The sequence below is a fragment of the Orbicella franksi genome, chromosome 1 (genome assembly GCF_964199315.1).
Source record: "Orbicella franksi chromosome 1, jaOrbFran1.1, whole genome shotgun sequence".
NCBI lineage: Eukaryota > Metazoa > Cnidaria > Anthozoa > Scleractinia > Merulinidae > Orbicella > Orbicella franksi.
The window spans coordinates 26775660-26786998 of NC_138145.1; the positions used below are offsets into that span (position 1 = coordinate 26775660).

The window sequence follows — 11339 nt, forward strand, 5'->3', positions numbered from 1 at the left end:
TGAATTCAAAATGGCCGCCGTATCGCCGAAAAAGGTCCATTATCACCTAACCTACAGCCTGCAATGCCGGCGTATTTTGGCGCGCGAGCGCACGCATTTTGATAGGGCGAGCACAATATTGAATTCAAACTCACAAAAGACGAAATGAGGTCCTAGGGAGTAGGGGTGAGGCTAAAAGAGGAGTAACGGGGGAAGAGGAGGAGAAGGAAATTTTTCTTCCTTTCGTCCCCACCCCTCCCCGCCCACTTTTCCTGAGACAACATGGTGGAGAATCTACTTGATAGCGAGCTAATACCGATAACTCGTGAACACACGGAAAACGCCTGCACTGCAAGCTACCTAACCTATATTGGCCTCTGTTAGGTATTCATCAAAAACCCATCCTTGGTGACCCACAGACAGTGTGTGGGACCTAAACAACGGGCAGAAAAAAAAAATTCAATAATGGTTGTAAGGTTATCTTTTGCGGTGTAAGGGAACTTATTTTTTTCTTTGACAAATGCGTGTCGATGGTTGGGGAGGCGGGGGGGGGGGGGGAGAGGCGTTGAACTTGTCAACTTCCCTTGTAAGAGAGGTTTAAATAATCAATGAAATTAAGTCCCAATATCCCCACTAGAGTACTTAGTCTGGATAATTTCACAAGTTTTATTGTTAATTAAACAAGTAATCACACAGTGAAAAAACACGTTCGCAGAAAAATCTGAAACGTGTAAAATGCACTTCAAATATTCGTTAACGATAGATAAGTCAGTCCAGTTTGATCTTTGTCTTCGTCAAATCCATGTTAAGCAACAGCCACTGATCTGTCGACCTCACTTGGGGACAATTGGCTTTCCTTTAGCATCACGGCTGAATGGGCAGACATGTGCATTGAAGGGGCAGGCTCCAAGCTTCTTCTGTTCACTGTCAGTGATGGAAAGAAGCTCCTGGAAGAACTTGCTATAGGCAGCTTTACCCTTGCAGGTATCTCGCATCTGAGTCATCTTCTCCACGAACTCTCCAACGGTCTTGCAGTTCTTGAATGGGCAGCCTCCCTCAAAAGCGGGGCACTTGCCAGCCAGACCCTTGCACTTGGTCACAAGGATGGCGTATGGACACACACCTTTGCCAAATGCTGGACACGCATTCATCGCGTCGTTTAAGGTAACTCCCATGGGAGTCTTGAAAAAAAAATTGTAAATTTTCAAATCAATAAAAATCAAATGAAAAAAGATGACAAAAATCTGACAAACAAAAACGTCGACTTCACGGTAAGAACCTAGTCTATACTGTTCTAATAAGCTTCTCAAATTTTCTCAAACTTTTAAGTATGAAACCCATGTTTTCAGCGATATTTCACCCTTCCACATTCTCAAGTAGTGGATGATTTTTGATCTGGTCTTATCGTTGCTAAAAATAGTTCTAAATATACACATATTTATTTCCATCAGTCCCATTGCTAAACTTTTTGTCAAGCGTGACTGTTCAGTACCTCATTTCTCCATGCAACGCCTATATAAAAACAATCACCACAGGTAAATTGTCACGATAGTTAATTTAATTCCTCCAACCATAACTATAACAGGAGTATGGACACCAATAATAAGAATTATATATTAGATCTAAATTGCATTAAACGTAGAAAGGAACATACCACGATGTAGTCTGGAGAAAGTATAGGCTTTCCACTGGTGTCTTTGGCAAATGGGCAGCCACCCTTGGTTTGGAAAAACGGGCAAGCGGATCCAACATCGGCCTCCTTTCCTTTGGCAGTCAGGACGGTTACCCTCAGGAACTCCAGGTAAGCAGCATCCCCCTTACACTGGTCACGCATCAGACCAAGCTTGCCTTCAAACTCTCCAACAGTTTTACATTCTTTAAATGGACAGCCACTCTTGAAGGCAGGGCACTTGGCAGCCACGCCTTTCTCTTGCTCCGGTAGCTCGGAAAATGGGCAAACCTTGTCCGCGAAAGCAGGACATTCACGCTTGAGTTCATCAAGGGACAACGAGGCTGGATACTAAAGAGGAATAAAGCCAGCTTGAGAAAAGTTTTTTTTAATTCTAGGTAGGTGCCAGGCTGATATGAGATATTTTTAAAATGCCTTGATCTAGCTGGTTGCTCTTCGGCACAACAGGAAGCGAAGGGGACAGATATTGATGTGAATCTTGATATATATACATATATATAGAGCGAGGTAGGACATCGTTTCAATTTAACTCAAAGCATGAATCCTATTTTCGAAAAAGAGCTTGGAAGAAGAACATACGCGTACCCAAAATATTCCACAGTGAAACCTGTATCAAGCGGACCCCATATTAAGCGGACAACCTCTCTATTTAGTGGACACCAGCTTGAGTCCCTAAATTTTCTTCCCACATTTACTGTAAAATAAACCTGCATTCAGCGGACACCTCTGGTCTGTTTGGCGGACGCGGACACCAATATTAAGCCATTTTGTTGCAAAAAGCCTGCAATAAGTGGACATTTCCAGGGCTTTTTACTTCTAAAAGCTCAGCTCAGACTCCTTGAACATTGTTCAGCGATGTCGTTTTAAAGCTAAGTAGATTATTCCATATTGATGCATTGACTGACTGGACTTTGTGCTATGAACAGTCTCTGATCTTACTCTGTGTTACAATGTTACAATGTGTTACAAAAGGGTTAATGATTAACTATTATTGCAAAATATATTAGAACCAGTTTTTAAAATTAATAGCGGTCCCAAGACTGTACTTGAAAGAAACGTGATTTCGGTTATAGAGTGTTTTCACGTGACGTCATCAAGTTCTTAAATCCAAAACTAAAGAGCCACCAAAGTTTTTATCCTCATCAGGCATAAGAGGTACTAAAGTTATATCTGTTTACAACTTTCCAGCTCAATAGCGCCCTTCGTTTGGAAACCAGCGCATTTTGAATTTTGAGCTTATGGTGGTGCGTGACATAAAGCTACGATCGCGTTTGTCGAAAAATTTATGTCTTGTTTTTTTAGCCATTTAAGAGTGCCCGCCTGTAAAAATCAGACAAATTCTTAATTTCGCGGCAAGGGTCGAAAATTCGATTTCGCTCATATTCTTATGGTAGATAGGCTAGGGCATGACAAAAACTACTCGATAGTTTTTTTTGGCCAAACATCCTTTTATTTCAAAGAAATATGCAAATTACCAAATTCCGTTAAAATCGTCATTTGACGCACCATTTTATTAAGCAAGTTTGAGTGCCTCGCATGCAAAACCACATTATTCTTTCGTCTTTAAAACACTCAAATATTTTTGTGCAATGTTTAAATGTGTACTGGGTTGATTTAAGGGAAGGTTGCGGTGTCTCTTTGGGTGCAAAATAATTAAATTTCGAAGACATGTATTTTATTCACGTAAAAGTACTTCGGAAATATAATTAATTTTCACCATGTGCGAAACCTTCAAATGGATTAAGCTTCTGGTGGCTGAATTGCAGAAGGATGGTCTACAGATTCCAGTAAAAATTTCTTTGAGCAAATGATTGTGAGCGACGCGAGAGCTTTTCAAAGTACGTTAAAAATGCAAATATTTGACCATCCGTCGTCAAATTTCAATTTACGGGTTGGACGTACATTTTAGCATGCGCCGCATGACTTGACCTATGTTAAGTTGAAATAGACACAGAGCTGATAATTTCGAAATGTTCTAACCTCATTTGCTGTAAAAGGCAGGTCCAAAGCCGATTTGACGTGTTTCTCTCACCATTCGTCGCACATGAAGCAGAAGTTTGCCTTTGTTTACATAACGTCCGACGTACATCGCCAACTGTCAACTTATTTAATGGTCGAATACCATGAATCTGTGACCCTCTTTCGACACATATGATCACCACTGCATCTGAGTCAAAAACGGCTAAGTCATTTGTAGATAGTTGCTTGCTTTGTAGTGCGCCAAAATATTACGTTTGATCATCATGGTTTGATGGCTTGAATCCTTGCTTGCTGCGGTTCCTTGTTCGTCACGCAATGCTGTCATCCCATTTTAGGGGGTAGGGGTAGGACAATTTCTATCCTAATACGTAAGGCTCCGTAAGGCTTCGAACCACTGGGAGCAAACAATCGCGTTGAATAGGAAGAGATTAAATTAAGAAATGAAAAGAATGAATAGTTTACCATTACCCCTGTTGTTATCTTTTACTCGACCACCGCTACCTACATGCCCTAGGTATGAGTTTAGCGTTACAGTATTACGCAGGTCTTTTCGCGCTGTGCAATTATTTTTGGTTTACGTGTAATACAATGGGCTACCCTCGGGGAAATGGGTGGCGACCGCCTAATGGGGCTAGCCGCTTAAATAGAGGTTGGTGTACCTTGAATATTTAATTTTTCACTATCGGGTTATAAATTTCTTGGTGAACATGGAGTCAATTCAAGACAATCATGATAGGCGTGTGTTTGAATTATAACTCGTCATGCACCTTCAATTTCAGACTCTTTTCTGCCATCGCCCTTTCCAAAACAAAGTTTTTAAATTTTGGGTGGCCGCTTAATAGGGGTAAAGACAATAATGAAACCCTTATCGGAACGACCAAATGGTGGCCGCGGAGGTAACCGGTCAATAGGTGTTTTGTTTACAATATTTTACTGACAATAATTTTGGACTCTACTGACAACAGTCCTCTATTTTCTGTTACAAACATACCAATGCCTCGCCACTAAGCAAATAAAATACGTCAAAATGGCATGGCCAGGGCTATTTACTCACGTAATTACTGATTAAATTTAGTCCGTTTTTCTCACGAATTAGACACGTTGTGATTTCCTATTTTTATTTCAGCTAGTTCTTGCTTCATTGATCTACAATTTGTTTATGGTGATTTTTTTTTTAAATTCTAGTGAGTACAGGCACTAGCTCTATCAGCTGTTGTCTGAAACAAACGTGATTTGGACCGAGTTCACGTACACTATGGAATACGATTATATAAATATACACACATATTATTATATATATGAACAAACAGATGAACTATGATTGAATTGTTTCACTTACCCTGAGAGTGCTCTATACAAAAAAGATCCAAATGTGCAGCATATGCCGTGACAGCATTGCGTGATGAACAAATAACGGCTGTACGATTGTGCTGCGCCGACACGCTTATCAGCAATGGTCAGCAATCGATCAAACGTGATATTTTGGTGCACCGCAAAGCAAGCAACTATCTACAAATGACTCAGCCGTTTTTGACTTAGATGCAGTCATGTTCATATGCGCAGAAAGATGGTCACAGATTCATGGTATTCGAACATTAAGTAAGTTGACAGTTGGCGATGTACATCGGACGTTATGTAAACAAAAGAAAACTTCTGCTTTATGTGCGACGAATGGTGAGAGAAACACGTCAAATCGGCTTTGGACCTGCCTTTTACAGCAAATGAGGTTAGAACATTTCGAAATTATCAGCTCTGTGTCTATTTCAACTTAACATAGGTCAAGTCATGTGGCGCATGCTAAAATGTACGTCCAACCCGTAAACTGAAATTTGACGACGGATGGTCAAATATTTGCATTTTTAACGTACTTTGAAAAGCTCTCGCGTCGCTCACAATCATTTGCCCAAAGAAAATTTTACAGGAATCTGTAGACCATCCTTCTGCAATTCAGCCACCAGAAGCTTAATCCATTTGAAGGTTTCGCACATGGTGAAAATTAATTATATTTCCGAAGTACTTTTACGTGAATAAAATACATGTCTTCGAAATTTAATTATTTTGCACCCAAAGAGACAACGCAACATTCCCTTAAATCAACCCAGTACACATTTAAACATTGCACAAAAATATTTGAGTGTTTTAAAGACGGAAGAATAATGTGGTTTTGCATGTGAGGGTCTCAAACTTGTTTAATAAAATGGTGCGTCAAATGACGATTTTAACGGAATTTGGTAATTTGCATATTTCTTTGAAATAAAAGGATATTTTGCCAAAAAAAATATCCAGTAGTTTTTGTCATACCCTAGCCTATCTGCCATGAAAATATGAGCGAAATCGAATTTTCGACCCTTGCCGAGTTATTTTTCATTTTTATGGACAGGGACTCTTAAGAGGTTGTCGTATTTGGAAAAGTGCTTATTTAAATGTTTATTTGTTCAGTGCAGATAATCATCCAAAGTAAGTTCCAGATGTTAACACTGTTTTCCGGCCGCCATATTGGTGTACTACAGAGGAACACCAACATAGCGGCTCCATACTGGGCTCTGTAAATTTGCGCGGAACATTTCGACGAATATCTTAACTTTGGGACAACGTACACACCTTAAACTTGGAGAACTGTCTTCTTTACTTATCTTCTGTAATATCACAATTTCTTGACCATATCCACCGAATGGTTTTTGTTTTTGATTTTATATTTTATTGCGTGCAAATGACACGACTAATAACTCCGTTGCCAGACAAGAGATTGGGACGAGACATGGTTGCGACACTCTCATCCATCCATAACCGCCCCTTTCGCGTTTACGGATTAACACTCTGTATGATCCTAAGAGAAACGAAGAGCTTCCAGTAGCCTGCGTAGCAGTCCCGGGGGTGGGGGGGGGGGGGGTTACTCCCTTATATGGGCTATATAGGTATGTGCGGCCCCAAAGAGTAGGTTTTTTTCAGCCGTTTAGGTCATAAATAGGGTATCGATTTTGGCCATTTTGGTCATAAATAGGGCATGGTTTTGCACTCTAGTCTTGAATTGTGTATGTTTTTTAGAAGATACGTTTTTGTCATTATCAATAAAATCATCAACAAGAGCCCTTCAAAGATTATGCTTAGGGCAACAGTTGTGTCAGCCGCAGCGGTCATAAATAGGGCATCGAATTTTTGGTCAGGTCATAAATAGGGTAGCAAAAAACGCAGATTTTGGTCATAAATAGTGCAAGGGTTTTGGGAAGCTAAGTGGGCCGCACACCCCCACCTAACTTTTCTGCAAGTACCCCCCGGGCGTAGCAGCCGTTTCCTTTTCGTTCCCTTCGGTGCTGTTTTGAAAACGCCTGCTACGCAGGCTAAGCTTCCAGCAGTCTATAATTTGGGTGCAGGACACTATTTATCTATTTTCATGACTATTTTAATAAACGAACTTTTTCGTCTTCGCTGAAACAATAGAATTTCCGCAAATTACTTTTCACACCTTTGAGACTTGAAACTCATTCTCCATTATGCGTTTCGCTCCGTTTTATAAAGGAAAAAACCCTCTCTGCTCGACTTTTACAGAGCTAGCTGGTATCAAGCAATGCATGGTAAGGAGTAGCGAAATTTCCGAAAGTACTGCATTGAATTCTACCGGATCACTTGACTAATTGCTGATAAATGTCTTTTGTACTATCATCTCAGTCCTGTGCCTTTAATATTTAATATCTTCTATTGAACGCATTAAAGTTGAATTTGCTGAACGGAAATCAGTGCACCAGCTTCAACTATCAGATGTTGCCTATTTACCGAGTTAGGATTTCGAGTTGGATTTCAAGTTGGATTTTCGGGTTGGATTTTCGAGTTGGATTTTTTTTTGGCTGGGTTTCTAATAAATTTTCAGAGGTAATAACAATGGGGTGACAGGCCTGCACAACTCTCACCCACGTGTAATAGCCAGTTAAAGCTTTGCTTTAACGAGTATATCCTTTAAGGATCTGCCCCTTTTGTACGAGACAATAGGTGGATCTTTGAAAATTCTTCTAAGCAATGGTTGTTGTTGAATTAAATGCCAATCTGCATTAGTATTTGCTTTAAGTTAGGCACTGATGGGCGATATTGTGTGACAAAAGGCAAGATTCGCGTGCTTTGTTTACGTTTCTGTTGTAGGGCAGGTTTTCTCTCCTCAAATGTAATTTCTGCAGTTGAAACGAGAGTTTCTGGGTACCCTCTTTCGATGAGATTTGTTTTAGATTGTGAAATAGCAGTTTAAATGCTGTTTCAGAGGAGTTGGTTCGGAGAAGTCTGAATGCTTCGCCTTTGATGAAACCCTTTTTGACCTCTAATGGGTGGCAACTTGAGAAATGCGTTTAATGAAATGTTTCAGTAGCTTTGAAACTGAATGAGTTTTAATGTCTAGTCTAGACTGCATGTTTTGCAAATCTTTCGCCTTTGTAAACTTTTTGTCGAGGAACGTTTCCGTGTCGGAAACTTCAGTCGTGAACTTGATAGTGGGATGGTGGCTATTTGCTTGTTTAATAAATTGCGTGACTTCGTCTTTGTTTATATTCCAGATAGAGAATATACCGTCCATATACCTTTTCCGGCAAGTGGTTTTTGAGCACTTCGATTTAAAATTTATGATTCTACCTTTCCCATAAAGATGTTGGCAAAGGCGATTGCCACTTCAGTACCCATGGCTGTTCCATGTGTTTGGAGGTAGTTTTTTTCCAGTGAACTGAAATGAGTTTTCTTGAAGTACCAGTTCAAGCGCTATTTTAAGATATTGTGTTGGGATAGGGGATTGTCCTTCATAGTAAGATTCGTATCCCTTGCATACTGCATGTTTCTATCCCCTACTCTTGAGGTATATTTGTGTGTAGGCTTGTGACTTCTATTGAAACAAGGATAGCGTTCTCTGGCACTCTCGTTTTTTCTATGAAATTGATGAAGTCCGTCGAGTCTTTAAGATGTGCCTCCTCTTCTTTTGCTATGGGTTGAAGGAGTTTGTCTACAAATGCAGACAGCCTTTTAGTCGGACCATCACGTCCAGATATTATGGGTATTCCAACTGGAGTTGGTTTGTGAAATTTTGTGAGCGTGTAGAACATGGTATGCGAGGCGGGTTAGATGTTTGACAAAACTATAGGTTGGTCATGTGTCATCGATATAGTTGTGCTGGTGGAGTTCTTTAACTAATTGTTGTACCCCTAGGGACGTCTCTACAACCATAGAACGTTCAAGGGGTTTGTGGTGTTCAAGGTCGTCTAACTGGATTTGTCCATTGAGAATTTTATCTTCAGTGTTTAAGACAACCGTTCGCGTCCCCTTGTCTGCTTTTTAACTTCGAAACTATTATTTTCCAAGTTGTAGTGGTGAAGCGATTTCACTCCATCACTCCCTGTTAGACATTTGAAACCCCGGGGGTGGCGGGGAGTGGGTGGAGGAACTCCCATATGAAAAGGTCAGGGATGCATGTCGGAAAATTGGAATTCAACTCCTAAAGGAGACCAATATGGGAGTTCCTCGAGCTTCACTACACCCCTAAAAGATACCACTTAAAACGGAATAAATGGTGACGTTTCGTCGTCAACACCCTAAGTGAGACCAGAATCCTTGATTTTTACCCGAGACGGCGAGCATCCCCGACCATTTCATATAGGAATTCCCCCCCAGGTTTCGAACATCCGCCGTTTAGGGCCGTTTTACTGTCGCTTGCACCGTGTAAAGTTAGTTAGTCTTTGAATTTCTGACGCTGGTACTTAATATCTTACCGCAGAAATGCTCTGCATTGAATAAATTTTCGCACGAACGTTTTAAACCCAGGATTAACCCAGGATTAAAAGTTAACCGAATTATAACTTTTTCTTCCATACAAAAGTATTTTGCTGCTTTGTTTTGTGTCTATTGTGATTATTAAAACTGAAAGCAGAAGGCCAAACGATACACAGAAATCCTCACCGCAAAGTTACAAAACTCAAATCAAAATTCTACCTTATCCTGGGTTAGCTTAATCGAGCTCTGGACAACCCGGCCCAGGAGCTACGCTTTTAGGCTGCCCTAAATCTCTGTATTAGAATTTATATATTTGCCTTTTGTTGTGTCTAACTCTTAACGCGGATTTCTAAATTTGTACCACCAGAATAGATATGACAAGAAAAATAATATTCTAGTTCTTAACATCGATTTACGCCCGGAGCGTGTTCGTGGCTATGGGAAATCGCTTCATGTAAGACTCAATGTCTTGCCTTTTACTTCATGTATACTTTATATAGTGATGTCGCAAATAAAGAGGCAAAACACTAACCCCACCCCTACAGGAATTCTTTTGTTGACTACATTGGACTGGAATTTACGGACTAACTAGCCGATTCGTCGCAGCTGGATTACCAGCAACCATCTCGAAAAGACCGACTCTACATCCTTACTCGAAAATCCAACTCAAAATCCTAACTCGAAAATCCAACTCCAAATCCAACTCCAAATCCAACTCCAAATCCAACTCCAAATCCTAACTCGAAAATCCAACTCCAAATCCTAACTCGAAAATCCAACTCCAAATCCTAACTCGAAAATCCAACTCCAAATCCAACTCGAAATCCTAACTCGGAATTTAGTTTGTCTTCTAGCAAAGTAAAGGTCAGTAAAACGAAGTAAGCAAATTAGGTCAAATGTTTATGAAGACAAAGTTACAGACTGGTCGCTTCGGTCGACCGCCGGTATAAAACAGCAAATTCACTTATTATTAAACGATAAGGCTGATTTTTTTGGTGACTTCGTAAGGTTATGCAAAAGGTAATGGGATTTTTTTTTTAACTTGGCATAAAACATTTCAGTAGACATTTCAGGAAGAGGAACATGCACAAAATGCGGTACGTGGTGATCGAGGAATGTAAAACATGAATGCGTGTTGTTTCCGAGGGGCCAGTTGTTCTCAACGGTGAACGTTTTTGGCAGACTAGATCGGGTTCAAGGAATCAGATAAAAAAATAAACGGACAACTTTCCATAAAAACGCAGAATTAGCCACCTCAGCTAAACAGCTAACAAGCTCAGCCAAACCGCTCAGCTAAACGGCTAACCAACGATGGCTTCTAATTACGTAACCAGTTGAGAAGGGGCACACAGTAACGAGAAATTAGTTTCACTTGATCTACGCAACGTAACCAATTCAGGTCACAGTGCAACACATACCCCATTTCGAACCCAAAATGGCTCAAAAACCATTCCCTTTGACGTCCCATATACCTTTCCTTTCAGTGGCCTTTTATTTCTTGAAACCTTATGCAAGAGAGTACCCCCTTCTAAGATTTCGACGTTGGTTTTCAGCTCGTAAAAAAAGCGACCTGTTCAATGTAGATGGAAACATTTTTCAGAAAATTTCGGAGGCCGAGACTGGAATCATCCCTGAATAAAGGTTACCTTGCTTTAGCATTGGTCAAACGCCCCGGCGAGGCTTTGCAGCTTAGGTCAATAATCATTTATGGCGCGTTCAGGGTGCGCTTTGCCTCCCCAGTTACTTTCGCGGAGAGTTTCGGCTCCCCTTAGTAAAAGCGACAATTAAGACTCACTTACTTGCTTTGCCATGTTGACTATACGGTGTCAAAAAAATCTTGCTTTAAAATAGAAATCTCACGTAGCAAACTCGAGCTGTTGTAGTTCTCTCTGTCACTGAACAACAAACTGATATTTGCCTAGACAGCCAAGGTTTTTTACAGGTCTAAAAAAAC

The 11339-nt window shown here is 40.5% G+C and overlaps 1 protein-coding gene across 1 annotated transcript; it reads right to left on the minus strand.

Moving 5' to 3' along the window:
* Positions 1 to 642: 642 nt before the first annotated feature.
* Positions 643 to 11298, minus strand: LOC145500224 (uncharacterized). Its single transcript, XM_081479745.1, has 3 exons — positions 11185 to 11298; positions 1634 to 1999; positions 643 to 1160 (listed from the first exon to the last, which is right to left on the minus strand). The coding sequence occupies exons 1-3, from the start codon at positions 11194 to 11196 to the stop codon at positions 813 to 815; spliced, it is 726 nt and encodes a 241-aa protein (XP_081335871.1). The 5' UTR covers positions 11197 to 11298; the 3' UTR covers positions 643 to 812.
* Between the last annotated feature and the right edge of the window lie 41 nt (positions 11299 to 11339).

Excerpts from the sequence above, each read along its gene's own strand:
- LOC145500224 (XM_081479745.1), bottom strand. Across the intron at positions 1,161-1,633 it reads TTTCTCCAGACTACATCGTG|ACTCCCATGGGAGTTACCTT; the intron begins GTATGTTCCTTT and ends TTTTTTTTCAAG.